This window comes from Oncorhynchus tshawytscha, linkage group LG18 (assembly GCF_018296145.1).
Source record: "Oncorhynchus tshawytscha isolate Ot180627B linkage group LG18, Otsh_v2.0, whole genome shotgun sequence".
NCBI lineage: Eukaryota > Metazoa > Chordata > Actinopteri > Salmoniformes > Salmonidae > Oncorhynchus > Oncorhynchus tshawytscha.
In genome coordinates this window covers 16309131-16323630 of record NC_056446.1, presented here as the reverse complement: position 1 = coordinate 16323630, position 14500 = coordinate 16309131, and the positions used below count along the sequence as shown (strand labels likewise).

The window sequence follows — 14500 nt, the reverse complement described above, 5'->3', positions numbered from 1 at the left end:
ATCAGTGATGTTTTGGGGCTGTTGCTGGGCAACACGGACTTTCAACTCCCTCCAAAGATTTTCTATGGGGTTGAGATCTGGAGACTGGCTAGGCCACTCCAGGACCTTGAAATGCTTCTTACGAAGCCACTCCTTCGTTGCCCGGGCGGTGTGTTTGGGATCATTGTCATGCTGAAAGACCCAGCCACGTTTCATCTTCAATGCCCTTGCTGATGGAAGGAGGTTTTCACTCAAAATCTCACGATACATGGCCCCATTCATTATTTCCTTTACACGGATCAGTCGTCCTGGTCCCTTGGCAGAAAAACAGCCCAAAAGCATGATGTTTCCACCCCCATGCTTCACAGTAGGAATGGTGTTCTTTGGATGCAACTCAGCATTCTTTGTCCTCCAAACACGACGAGTTGAGTTTTTACCAAAAAGTTCCATTTTGGTTTCATCTGACCATATGACATTCTCCCAATCTTCTTCTGGATCATCCAAATGCTCTCTAGCAAACTTCAGACGGGCCTGGACATGTACTGGCTTAAGCAGGGGGACACGTCTGGCACTGCAGGGTTTGAGTCCCTGGCGGCGTAGTGTGTTACTGATGGTAGGCTTTGTTACTTTGGTCCCAGCTCTCTGCAGGTCATTCACTAGGTCCCCCCGTGTGGTTCTGGGATTTTTGCTCACCGTTCTTGTGATCATTTTGACCCCACGGGGTGAGATCTTGCGTGGAGCCCCAGATCGAGGGAGATTATCAGTGGTCTTGTATGTCTTCCATTTCCTAATAATTGCTCCCACAGTTGATTTCTTCAAACCAAGCTGCTTACCTATTGCAGATTCAGTCTTCCCAGCCTGGTGCAGGTCTACAATTTTGTTTCTGGTGTCCTTTGACAGCTCTTTGGTCTTGGCCATAGTGGAGTTTGGAGTGTGACTGTTTGAGGTTGTGGACAGGTGTCTTTTATACTGATAACAAGTTCAAACAGGTGCCATTAATACAGGTAACGAGTGGAGGACAGAGGAGCCTCGTAAAGAAGAAGTTACAGGTCTGTGAGAGCCAGAAATCTTGCTTGTTTGTAGGTGATCAAATACTTATTTTCCACCATAATTTGCAAATAAATTCATTAAAAATCCTACAATGTGATTTTCTGGATTTTTCTTTTCTCATTTTGTCTGTCATAGTTGAAGTGTACCTATGATGAAAATTACAGGCCTCTCATCTTTTTAAGTGGGAGAACTTGCACAATATCTGGCTGACTAAATACTTTTTTGCCCCACTGTACATACTGACTCAGTCCGACTGTATACATTTGCTGCTCAGAGGCCTTCGCCCAATATAATAATGCTAAGATTCAGATGTGTTTCTCCTAGAATTGCTTTGGTGTTTTTTCTTCTTCTCCAGCCTCAATGAATTCCCCTGCTTGGCCCAAAGACTCACTACTGCACCTCTGCTGGTTTTAAACATCCCTGTCCTCTGCCGTGCATTTCTGACCTGTCAATCTCCAGCTCTCTCTGTCGCAGAAGGCCCTCTTTGATCTTCACCAGCGTGTTCACAGGAAGGGAGGCTCCGCCCAGCATCTGCACAGGAAACACACACACAGGTCAGCACACTTAACATCTACTAAGCAAGCAGATCCGCATCGTTTGTCATCGTCGTCATTATCTTCATTATAATCATAACTAAAGATTTAACTAAGAGACACCAAGAGAGTCAACGAGCCCGATGCCATTTCACACGTGTAACCTAAATGTAGTCCCTCTATACAAAGACATGAGCCACAGCTTATCTGCATGCGCTGGGCCTTCACACATTCCAACAGTATATCCGTTATAGCCCTCCTCTATACAGGAGTGTGGGCAGGGTGTCATGGACGGGCCGTTTTGGGCGGGCGTCTCTTCAACATTGGATCAGTGAGTGACTAATCTCCTATAGCATAACAAGGTCTCTGTGCCAGATGGCTGGGCTGCTGCAGGGCCCCTGGTAAGAAGCGGTCACAGGGATCAAGATATGGGTCAGGTATGTCCTCACTATCTACTACTGAAGGGGCACAGGGCACAGGGATCACAATATGGGTCAGGTATGTCCTCACTATCTACTACTGCAGGGGCACAGGGCACAGGGGCACAGGGCAGAGACAGCCAGATCACATTCAGTAGACACAAAATAGGAAATAATTTGAATCGGAAAGACGAAAATGGGTGTTCCTATTGGACAAATTCAGTTACTGAACACGTCCCTTACTATTATAATCTGGTCTCAGTCTCCATGAGATTGAAGGTTAGGTAGGTTGCAACATCTAAGTCTTTATTTCTATAGCTCAAAAGAAATGGTAAAACCCTCCAACCACATGTGAAACCTTGCAGAATCCCATAGGTATTCTAATATGGTGGACTGGACAGTGTTTCTACAACAGACTTCAGGCTTAGTTACGGGTGGTATGGTGGTGCTATGGCGCTATGTGCACAAACAATGCACACCAATAACATGGATCCTGGACACGTGCCATTACCACATACTGCGTTCTGCTTATCTGATGCGTGTAACCCCTTGGTCATTGTCTGTTCATTTGTTTTCTTCTCCAGTGACAGTCGGACCTTGAGTTGCCTGCCTGCCACCAGGTTCAAAATACTTCTCCTATTAATGCCCTAGATATCAGCTGCACGGCTCTTCTCTCGGTCTCTCTAGCCCTGGTAAAAAGACCCCCTCCTGTGAGGCTTTGCCACTCCCCCCACACATACCCTGACCTGGAACGAAGGTAGGAAGACATCACAGGAGATCGGTGGTACCTTAATTGGGGAGGACGGGCTCGTGGTAATGGCTGGAAGGGAAATCAGTGGAATGGTATCCAATACATCAAACACATGGTTTGATGCCATTCCATTCGCTCCGTTCCAGCCATTGTTATGAGCCGTCCTCCCCTGGGCAGCCTCCACTGGCAGACATCCATCCCTCCCTGACTCCAGATTCACTTCACATAGCGTAGCCTATTTTTAACAAACCATTGTGTGACTGTGGCCACAGCAGCGGGCAGAAACAAGCAGAGATGTGTCCACTGTATCCTGGTACGATAAGCTAGTACACACGGGCTCTCAGAACTCAGCAGATAGGAGATATTAAGAAAAAGCCCCAATAAAAGGTAGGGGCACTGCTGCACTGACAACCAACACGCTGGAGGGAAACATGGGGAGTTTCCATAACACTGTATGAGGAGGCCAGGACAGGATAGGCCAGGGTAAGACAGGACAGGCCAGGGTAAGACAGGATAGGCCAGTGGGGCCCACAGGGACTGGCCTGAACTCTGGATACCACTGCTGGCTCCGGCCCTCTCATCACAATATCACCACACATGATGGTTTATGGGCTTTTCTGCCGAGGAAACGGGAGGGAAGCTCTGACTCTCTTTTGTTTTAGGCTGGTCTAAACCCAAGCTAAATTTGCGAGTGCGACAAACTGAGGTGGTGTCGCCTGTGTAGAGGACACTCAGTGTCTCTCTGGGGAGAGTAGTGCGTCAAACTGCCACTACAGCCTTCAGGGAGCAGGAACACCACTCAGGGAGCGGAAGTCAGCATGAAAACAAATTCATGAAAATGACGGTCAAGTTTATACATTAGCATGTGCTAAAAATGAAATGGCATTGTACGCTGGAGGCCTTTCTCTGGGAATCAATAGTGAAAAAGAGGCTGTCCACTTGCCTGCCAAGTTTATAGAACGAGGAAGACAGAGTGAGCGAGAGAGAGAGAGTATGTTAAGAGCAGGTGGGTGGGTGGGGTGCAGTTAGTTTGTCGCCATGCAGCCGGAGGCTCTTGGGCTGGGGGGAATTTACTTTAACACTAGGGATGAATGGCTGATCTGGGGCATAACTGTCCCCACCAGCTGATACCAAAGCCCAACACAAAGCAACACCCACCGCCCTCAGACTGAGGTCATGGCCATGGGCGCAGCAGGGGTGATGTTATCACCCTGCACCACACACTCTTTCTTCATTGGTTTAATACCGTACACCAGCCATAGAGGAAGCTTACTCCCAACACCAGGCCCTAGACCATCAGGCTCCCTCACGTCGTCACTAGACCTAGAGCCGGAGCATACTGTATATCTCCGGTTGTCCGGCAACAAGGTTTTTCAGTGTTCCGCCTAATGACCATATTGTCGCTTTCTTCCCCCACACAGTCATTCCAACCAATTAGAGTTGAAATGCAGTAACAGCAACAGCTGCTCCCAGACAGACCCAGACATTACACTGTGCTGCTGCCTGCTGAACGCTTGAAATGCCAAACGACAAGACAGTTTCATTTAGATGCCTGGGGAGCTGGGTTTATTCATCTGCACCACACAGGAAGATGGAAACACGCACACACAGGCATGCACACACCAAATTAACGAACCAGAAACCGAATCATCTTTTATAATGTGTCCCACATACGCCAGTGTATTTCAAGTTCAAAGCATTCTTACTGGGAGGTGGTCTTTAATCCTATCAAAAGACTATCTTCCTGGCAGAGCTTATTACTTAAAGTAACTGTCCAGTGTTTCCTGTTTTTATGAAATATGACCTATAATTGCTTACAATATGAGTGAAATACAATATGAGTGAAATAATTGAAACTTAGTTTTCCTTGAAAAAGTTATGTTAAAAAGCAGCTTTTCTGTGTTGGAATACCAGTCGTTAAAAATATTAACGCGTGTAGACCGCTGATTGGCCAGCACATCGTCCTCTAGGCCGCTGATTGGCCAGCTCATCCTCCTCGGGAGTACGACATCATACTCTATCAGGAAATAGCAAGCATTTTTAGAAACGGTCTGTTTGAGATGCAAGTTTGAGGCGGGGTGTTTTTCTTCCATTTTATGTTTTGACAAATAGGAGTATAGGATGAGTCAACAACATTATTTGGGTAAGAGTTAACAAAATATGAACTTCTGAAAGTGATATTTTCACTGGACAGTTCATTTAAAGGATCAGATTACAGCAGCAAACTGTAAATCTATTAGGCCCACAGGTCAAAGGTGCTAGTTAGCATAGCGAGGCTTGAATTACATGTCACGGCTATGACCCAGGTTAGCCCTAAAGTGGACTTGCTAGCTTGTTAGCACCTACTGCTACTACATCTCACTAGCTAGATTTACAAAATCTCTCATTAGCTTTCTCACACTTCTACTAGAACTACATATTGTTTACTGTAGTCCTGGATTTAGCCCTACAATCTGTAATTGCGTCCATTTAAACTGAGTAGAATTTGTTTAATTTTCGAATTTTCCCAACAGAAATGGCCTAGCCCATCTCTCTCGACATCACCAGTCGAGGTCAGCATTTGGCCTTGGGGCTGGTTTCAGCTGCATCTATGTTGCCAATTAAAATGAACCTGGCACATTGGGAACAACACAACTTTGTTCTCAATGAATTCTTGTGGAGATGACACCTGGGAGCCAAGCAGGCTAATAACTGTAGCTCTCTCTGTCCATCTCTCTGTCTCACTGCTGGAGAGGTCGTCTAGGAGGGCCCTGGAGACCTGACAGGCAGGCAAGCAGGCAGGCTGACTCATTATACGGTGGTATGGTGGGGCCATATGGAGGAGAGAGACAAGCCATATTCTCTCTCTCTCTCTAGCTCCTCTCACCTTTCTCTCTCTCTCTCTCTTTACCTCTTTCTGAGTCTCTCTCTATATCCCCTGGCTACTGCTGTGGCGAGGCGAGCGCCACTCTATCACATAGCACAGCTAATCTGCTGCCAATTCCTAGAACGTTATCGCCCCTGCCGCCCTCCTCCCAGGGCCCTCCAGTGCAGACACCCCAGCTTTCAGCACTCTCTCCCAGCCTTGCACACTGACACACACCTCCACCTCTCCTACCCTCGTGGGGATACATTGGGACTGCCGTGATCTGAGCATTGGAAATGCATTAGACTTTACCTTTACATTTTGTATTTTGAAATGTTTTATTTTTTTATTTTACCTTTATTTAACTAGGCAAGTCAGTTAAGAACAAATTCTTATTTACAATGACGGCCTACCAGAAGAAGCCTCCTGTGGGGACGGGGGCTGGGATTAAAAGTAAAAAATATAGGACAAAACACACATCCCGACAAGAGAGACACCACAACACTACATAAAGAGAGACCTAAGATGACAACATAGCATGGCAGCAACACATGAAAACACAGCATGGTAGCAACACAACAGGACAACATGGCAGCAACACAACATGACAACAACATGGTAGCAACACAACAGGACAACATGGCAGCAACACAACATGACAACAACATGGTAGCAACACAACAACAACATGGCAGCAACACAACATGGTAGCAGCACAAACCATGGCACAAACATTATAGGGCACAGACAACAGCACAAAGGGCCAGAAGGTAGAGACAACAATACATCACGCCAAGCAGTCACAACTGTCAGTAAGAGTGTCCATGATTGAGTCTTTGAATGAAGAGATTGAGATAAAACTGTCCAGTTTGAGTGTTTTTTTGCAGCTCGTTCCAGTCGCTGGCTGCAGCGAAATGAAAAGTCGAGTGACCCAGGGATGGGTGTGCTATGTGACTGGCAGAACGGGTGTTGTATGTGGAGGATGAGGGCTGCAGTAGATATCCCAGATAGGGGGGAGTGAGGCCTAAGAGGGTTTTATAAATAAGCAGTGGGTCTTGCCACGGGTATACATTCAGGTTGTAGATCTAAGAAATGAAGGTGTGTCTGCAGATACACCATTTCCTGACTGACTTAATTCCACCGCATTTATTCACCGAGCCGCAAGGGATCCACCTCCACCAAGCCTGTTACGCACCTTCATAAAGGGAAGTCTGAGTCATACAAATGGCTGCCATATGCACTGAACACAGGTTTCCAACTAACCCCAAAGCCCACAGTTAACGAGAGACCCATGCCGTGCTTAGACTAAACAACATCAACAGCTTTCATTATAGATGTGGTTGGTTGGTTGGATCAGAATGTCAATGTTTGTGGTCATGATTAACGCACCGCTGCAGAGGGTGATTATGAGCATTGAAGAAGTTCTCTCTCATGTAATGGATACGGTGCAGATGAGAGCCTTTGGGAGAATGCCGGGCAGAGACACAGTAGGTATGAATGGAGTGTGTGTATGAATGCATGTACTGTATGTGTGTGTATGAATGGAGTGTGTGTATGAATGCATGTACTGTATGTGTGTGCGTAATGCTTCATTAAACCTCTAATGAAGGTCACCGACCGCTGGCATCCGACACCTGTGTGGGCATACCTGTGCCACCGCAGGAGGGGGTGCTCGGTGTTCCAAGAACAGTACCACCCGAGCCAGAGAAGACCAGGACAAAGCATGTCACCCCCTTCCTCAAAGCAACGGCCATAAAAAAAAGCACTATTCTGAGCTTGTTTTGATCGAGTCAAGACCCAGCTAAACGCTCCTTTTAAGGAAGAGCGGAGGGATTTGTTTCTGTTTTGGGGCTGAAAACTGTGCAGGAAAGATGTTCAGATTCAGAGCCCCTGGAGAGATTGATGGCCACTTTGTTTCCTCTGATACAGTCAGGAACACATAGAGGACTGACTGCATGACACGGCAATAGACAGTCCTTCAAACTAACAGAGTCTACGCGGGTTAGGAAGCACACACACAACGGAAGCCAGAAAAGCTGAAAGGGAACAAACTCTCAATAAGAAACAGGTAAGCGATGTTGCGGAGGATCGATTCGTTCTCAGAAACTCTCCTGAGAGAGAAAAGAAACACAGCAACCACAACATTGTCCTTTTTCAGCTGTGGCTGCGCATCTCTTCCAGGACTGACAATCAGCCTGTGTTTGCCATTTCAGAATGACTAAGTATGACCTGACAGAGACAGCGAAGACACACAGGTCAAACTCCTCAGGGTTCAAATGGCGTAGGTCCTCCAGCAGACGGAAAGAGCGAGAGACCCAGTTCAGAACGAGAGGTACTAGCCTATCTATAGTACGCCAGGTGAGAGAGGGGAGGCCGCTTGCCCGCTCTGCCCATCCGTGTCCTCCTCTTCCAAAATGGACGGATGAACAGACCACATAGCAGCGATGCCACTCCCCCAGGCAGCTACATCCCTCTCTCTCACTTCCCTCTCTCCTCTCCACTCTCCGCCCATCTGCTTTTCCTCCCATAAACAAGGTGACGTAGTGCAGAGTGCTGCCAGAGAGCCTCCTCGCCTGCTGCTGCTTCCACAGCCTTTCTGCCAGCCTCCTCACCAGACGGTCTGTGACCTCCAGATCAACATCCATCTATCCACCCACCCCACTGGAGCAGGTAAGTGCACAAGCCTGGCGAGAATGACAACTTAAGGGCTGTAAAGAAAGCCATATTGTAATACTGTTCCAGCTATACGAAGATATTGACATTACCTTGAAACTAATAACAATGCACTCCTGCGGGGCTCCAAAGTATTCCCTAAATATCATTTATTCAAGGTCAAGCACTAATAGTTCAAATGGATAAGACTCACAAAACACCTAAGCGACTGTATTTGTGTCTCTCAAGCGATGATTGATCTTGCAATAGTGTTGCTATGAAGGCTATATCCTGAGACAAATGGTACCCTGATGTTTAGGATGGAGCAGTACTGAACTGTCCTCCTGTCTAAACAGACAGAGCAGCGTGCGCACTCGCACACATCAGAGGCTAGCCGTGACCTATCCACAACACACACATTTGCATCTGGCAAAGGCCTGGAATTTGCATTGATTGAAATGAGCAGACAGGACACAAAGGGAGTCTGTAGACAGGGAAAGGTTACTGCCAACCAACCAACCACACACTGGAGGAGAGAACTGGAAATCACATTTATCATGAAAATGGCCCACTCTAGCTTGCCTCAGTGCAGTGAATCTACCGGTAATCAATTCTCATATTCATTGTAATCCTATATTTTAATACCAGGTGGAAGAGGCTGTTATGAAGATACATTTTGTTTGAATAGAACAGACATTTTGTGGTTGGCAACTGACCACTGTTCACACTGCTATGTGTACCGTAATTGGGACTGTATAACATTTCACTTATGCCCTCTCCTGAGCCACACATCCAAATCAATGCCCACAGTTCCCTGTACATTGCTGTGTGATGCCATCATGGAAAGTTCAGCGCTGGGGGCCAAGCCCATTGAAAGCTTTCCTCCCTCTCCCTCCAGATGACTCATTATCACAGGAACTACGCCAAGAGAGCTGGGGGAAAAAAACACTATTGGCCTGTGAACGCTTCTGCCAGGTTTCAGAAGGATTTCCTTCTTAGGTTCGATTCGATTTCATGTTCGGCTTTGATTTTCCCCCCACTGACTCCGTCGCTCCGTGTGGACTCTTTCATGAAGAGGAATGGCGGGTTTGGGTTTTACAATCCAAACAACGTCCCCATAGGGTTTCAACAACAGCCTCTATTAGTTTGGCATTTCATCCTGCTGTGTCCTTGGCCTCCCCTTCAGAATGCCCTTGTAAGGGTGGGTGGGTGAACCCAGGGGGCAGTGATTGAGTAGATGGTGACATGTTTAGTAGTGCCAGGGGAGAGGCTATTATTAATGAACTTATCATATCCCCTTGTCCTGACATGAGGAGAACAACTCCTGACCACTCCAGAGCTGAAGGCTTGGGGGCATTTGGTGTTGACATGCCGCTTGATTGCCACTCATCGCTGAAGGCTTGGTGCGTTAAGCAAACCATGTGTCATGTGACCAGGGTGAGGGAGGTATGTTTGTGCCAGCCTGGGCTCCGACGTCATTCGCCAGTAACCCCTCTTACCCAGAACCCTCCAGTTCCTTTTAGGCTGGGGGCTCCTGTGATCTTCTTGGAACACCAGGATATAGCCTAGCGTTCCTCTCAACCACAATGGAACGTAAAACCACACGACTCAAAAAAATGTAGAAAGATAATCTCTTAGCAGAGATGTATTGATGCTATAGTGGACAGAAGGCCCTTAATCCTCACAGACTCATTATCTGGACTCAAGCGAGATTCCTCCGTATCTACATCCTGACCCATTAAATCCACACGCTCTACTGCACCCAACCCATGCTTTGCACGCGCAGTTCCCCTCCCTCCACACGGGTGGTGTTCACGAGGTCAGGTCAGAGGGATGTTTTTAAAGAGGGGTTTAGGTTTGGCTAGTGTCGAAATGGACTCCACCTCTTTGAGATAGCCAAAGGTCAGCCCTAAGAATACCCGCTGGCACATAGCTGGAGCCGGGCAGATAACTGCTGTCAGCAGGTCTTCAGCGGGCCTGGCCGCCTCCTCGCCTTGCATCTCCCTCCCCTCTACTCTGGAGCAGGCCATGGGTAGTCTGACTCAGAGAGGCAGGGAACCAGCAGGGACCAGGGGCAAAGCTGGGAGAGTGACCCACAGATCCTCACCTTTCCTGGGTATGCCTGTCACTGAGGAGCCCCTGAGGGGAGAGAGGATTCTGGAAGACGAGCTAAGGCCTGTGCGGGCGGTACTAGAGAGAAGCAGGGCTGCTCTGACGATCACAACCCAGTGTGCATATTCTTGACCCAAAATGGAGGACAGCTTTAGCCACAGTAATATCTCCAACAGCACCCTCACCGTCACTGAGATTAGAGGTGGTTTGAATGGCTTCATCTCCAGTTAGAAGTGTTCTGCGTTCCGATAAGGCGTGTGATCTCCAGCAGGTTTTTCCTTCCATGTTCCGCCAGAGGGAATGCGGCGGAGTCAAAAAGGGCACACCGCATACAGCGCCTACTCACGTCCATGTTGGAGTCGTCAAAGACCCAGCAGGGAAGTGGGATTCTCATTTCTATGATGTCGAAAGCGGTCACAGTACATAGAAAACACACATTCCACATAAGATCATCGAGCTAAAGCATCGCATCCTTCAAGAACCCCGGCAATATTCAAGCATTAAAATATGCCACAACAACAAAAACAAGTAACATACACCATGAACACCAAACCGCCACCATCCAGGTTACAAACATCTCTTCAAACCTAGCTTCCGACTCACAACCTATGAACCCCATTGAGAGAAAAGTACAAAACCGTTTCCCTTTTTTTGGAAAACATTGCGGAGCGTCCTTCACAGAATAAGCCCAGATACGATCGGCCAAATCCAGTCGGCCATTTATAGAGAGGAATGAATTATGGGAGACGACAGGAGGTTGGAGTCCATTTTTATTATCATTCCATTATCCTCCCCTCTCGGTTGTTTTGACCTTGAGAGGAGGGGCAGAGCTGTACAAACACGTGACACTAGAGAGCAGACTCAGTGGGGATAGGAGATCTGTGATTGATTATAAGGCCTGGGGTTATGGGGCCCCAAAGTGAGTGACGTTTGATTATATAGATTTTTTTTTTTTTTATTATATTGTATTGTAACATACACTGGATAGCTGCAGTGAAATGTGTTGTTTTACAGGGTCAGCCATACCGTTGGGCATGAAGGGGAATGGGTGGGGTATCTTGCCCTCCAGTTGAACCAATTGTTAAGGAAACTGAATGTGACTGAAAATGTTATTCTGATTCTGTTAACGGTATTTCTTTGTCTGTGTTTCCCGCGTGCTCACTGACTCCACTTTCTCTGCCACTCCCTCCCCCCAGCGCAGCTCCTCCAGACCCCTGGGCACCGGGACCACTCCTCTCACCTCCCTCCGTCACCAGCCCGCCACCACTCTCTATCCTCTGCACCACCCCTCTGTCCACCTGTCCTAGAGTACGCTCTCGCCCCTCACTGCCTAGCGCCCAACCCCACAGAGCCCAGCCCGCCCCAGCATGGATAAGGTGCAGCACACGATGCGCTCGGCCATCCGCAGAGCCTCCATGGCGGTGGACGTGCCCCCCCAGGCCAGGCAGAACATGCAGGAGCTCTTTGTCAACTTCAGCCTCATCCTCATCTGCCTGCTGCTCATCTACATCATCGTGTTGTTGATGTGAGGGCCGGGGGGGGCAGGTGCCACACTACAGCCCAACAGGGCCATGCACTCTTTAAGAGGGCCAGACAATGAAAGGGGAGAGGAGGGGATTGGGTGGAAAACATGGAGATTATCTTAATATTTAGTCAAATGGCTTTGAATTTGCAGGAATTAGTGTAGGATAAGATCAGATATACTGTTTTGTAGAGTCTAATAATCCGGCATGATTTATTTGAATGACATATACAATCATATATAATACTAGAAAGTTGCAGTGTGAGAGTTGCAATAGAAGATTGTTGTTCCCAGATGCAGTATACACTCTCCTACATATTTATTTGCACAGTGAAGCTAAAGTAACAGAGTCATAAATATCATACCCCACCAAACAAATGCTAATGAGAGGTTAGCATGTTTTGGGGGCATGATCTTTGTGCATCTGTAACTTTCTCAATCATCATTATTCGCGATTCATTCGTGATTATCTGTAATCATGGTGGCATCCACATTAATGTAGAAGTGTTCAGAAACATATTATATTGTTATTTACCATACAAGGGACTCAAATGACACAATAAAATGATTTACCAATCATTGAGCACACCATAATCCGAAACACTACTAAAACAAACTGCAAAAGCATCCAACAAGTTTGTAGAGTCACAAGCATGATGTGGTCATTGCGTTGCTAGGAATATGGGACCAAACACTAAACTTTGGACTAAATTGAATACACTATTGTAAGAGTAGAGGAGCTAACCCCTGTGTCCTTGCTATATTCCCAATCTGGTCCTTATACAGTACCATCACAGTCACCTAATTATCCCCAGTTCATTCATCCCCCCCTCCTCTCCCCCAGGTCGTTGCTGTAAATGAGAATGTGTTCTCAGTCAAATTACCTGTTAAAATAAGGGTTAAAATACTCATGACACCTTCAGATGGGGGGGGGGGGACTAGATACATAAAGTGCATTCATTTCTAAATGGTAAACAGATGTGTATGAAAATACCCTGAAATAAAAAGGTGGCATTCTGTACTGTCGCCTGATAAAACTTTTGACCTCAAATCCAAAACGCTGGAGTATAGAGCCAAATTCAACCTTTCAGCTTCACTGTCCAAACAAATACGTAGGGGAGTGTATGTCAAAGTTGTGTGCACACATGTCACCCTCCTGTAGGTCTGTCATCCCTCACAGTGACTCTTAACTTACAGCTCCCTTCTGCCACCTGGCTATACTGACACACTACAGTGCACTGCTGAAATAAACGTACTGACAATGTTAACCCACGGGAATCTGACTTGTATGTGTGTGTGTGATCATGTGTGTGTGTGTATGTGTGTGTGTGATCATGTGTGTGTCTGCGTAAGTGAACCAGTCTCTCACTGGGCCCCTGTTTCCCCTCTCAGACCTCTGTAGCTGAACCAACAACCACCACAGCACAGCTACAGTGAGATGTAATCTGCATCCATCCAATCATCCATCCATCACTAGCCTTCCTGGGGAACCTTCCAGAAGACCCCCCCTCCCCCTGGACTGAAGAGCTTTGCCCAGAAATTGATCACTCTGCCTGGGGTATCTGCTGCCTGAACCCAGCCTCCTCCATGGATCTGGTCAACGACCGCGGCCTCAACCTGATGCTCAACTTCCTTCTCATCGTCATCGTGCTGCTCCTCGTGCTTGTCCTGGTCAAGCTCATGTAACCTCTGACCTCATGGCTTACAGTAGTTGGGGACTGGAATTGCTCAACCTAAGGGCCACAGGGTCTGATGGGAGTCCCTCTACCTCTGATTTGATCATATAAATACACCATGGCTTTGACTAATTACTATTCAACAGTTGTTCATCCACAGCATCAAATCACTGAATAAAGGCTGCGAACCTGCTGGATTAGAATCCAAGATCTTGAGCTGTTGGAGAGAAGAAAAGTCTGGGATTCCGTGAGATCGTAACATGAGACGGCAAGATTCAAAATATGACAGGAGGATGAAGCTCCATCCACCGATGGTAGAGAATGTAAAAAATGTTGGCATGGGAGAATCAATAGCATGCCCTCCTTCCATTTAGCTGACCTCCCTCTAGTGGTAGAATCACCTAACTGCACCACATTTCATTCTGGCCAATGATTTTATCCAAAGTCATGCGTGCATACATTTTACGTATGGGTTTATATGAGCCATAGAGAACAAGCTCTTTAAAGCTTCTACAATCACAGTCAGACTATTAAGACCGAAGCACAGAACACGCATGAGGCAACTGACAAATGAAATGGAACTGAAAATGATTAAATCTGCCATATGTAACTTTTTTGGCTGACCCTACACAATTCACATAGAAATGTGAGTTATAGAGCTGTCATTCTGATCGAAAGCTAGTCTAATCTGTTCCATGTGTGCTATTTCTATGGTTCCAATTTTTTGTCTTTTACTTTCTTTTTCAGTTTCAAACGACTGAAAATACTATTTTAAAAGATATATCTCACAGTGTTTAGATGGTACAATGATTCTCTACACTATTTTCTTGTTTTGCCACAAACTGAAATTAGGAAAACTATTATGCAATCTTTAAAGGCCCAGTGTATTCAAAAACGTGATAATCCTATGTTTTATATATATATTTCCACACAATGAGGTTGGAATAATACTGTAATATTG

General features: G+C 46.7%; 2 protein-coding genes across 3 annotated transcripts in view; one reads left to right on the top strand and one right to left on the bottom strand.

The window, feature by feature from the left end:
- Positions 1 to 14500, bottom strand: part of cep85l (centrosomal protein 85, like) — a 75095-nt gene that overhangs the window by 17425 nt on the left and 43170 nt on the right. For both annotated transcript variants that reach the window (XM_042300713.1, XM_024377997.2), the window contains exon 4: positions 1475 to 1560. In XM_042300713.1, the coding sequence (XP_042156647.1) occupies positions 1475 to 1560 (86 nt within the window). The remainder of the gene's footprint in view (positions 1 to 1474; positions 1561 to 14500) is intronic.
- On the top strand, positions 8083 to 11870 carry pln (phospholamban). Its single transcript, XM_024377995.2, has 2 exons — positions 8083 to 8247; positions 11538 to 11870. Exon 2 carries the CDS (start codon positions 11709 to 11711, stop codon positions 11868 to 11870), a length of 162 nt encoding a protein of 53 aa, XP_024233763.2. The 5' UTR covers positions 8083 to 8247; positions 11538 to 11708.

Excerpts from the sequence above, each read along its gene's own strand:
- pln (XM_024377995.2), top strand. The coding sequence starts at position 11,709 with ATGGATAAGGTGCAGCACACGATGCGCTCGGCCATCCGCAGAGCCTCC.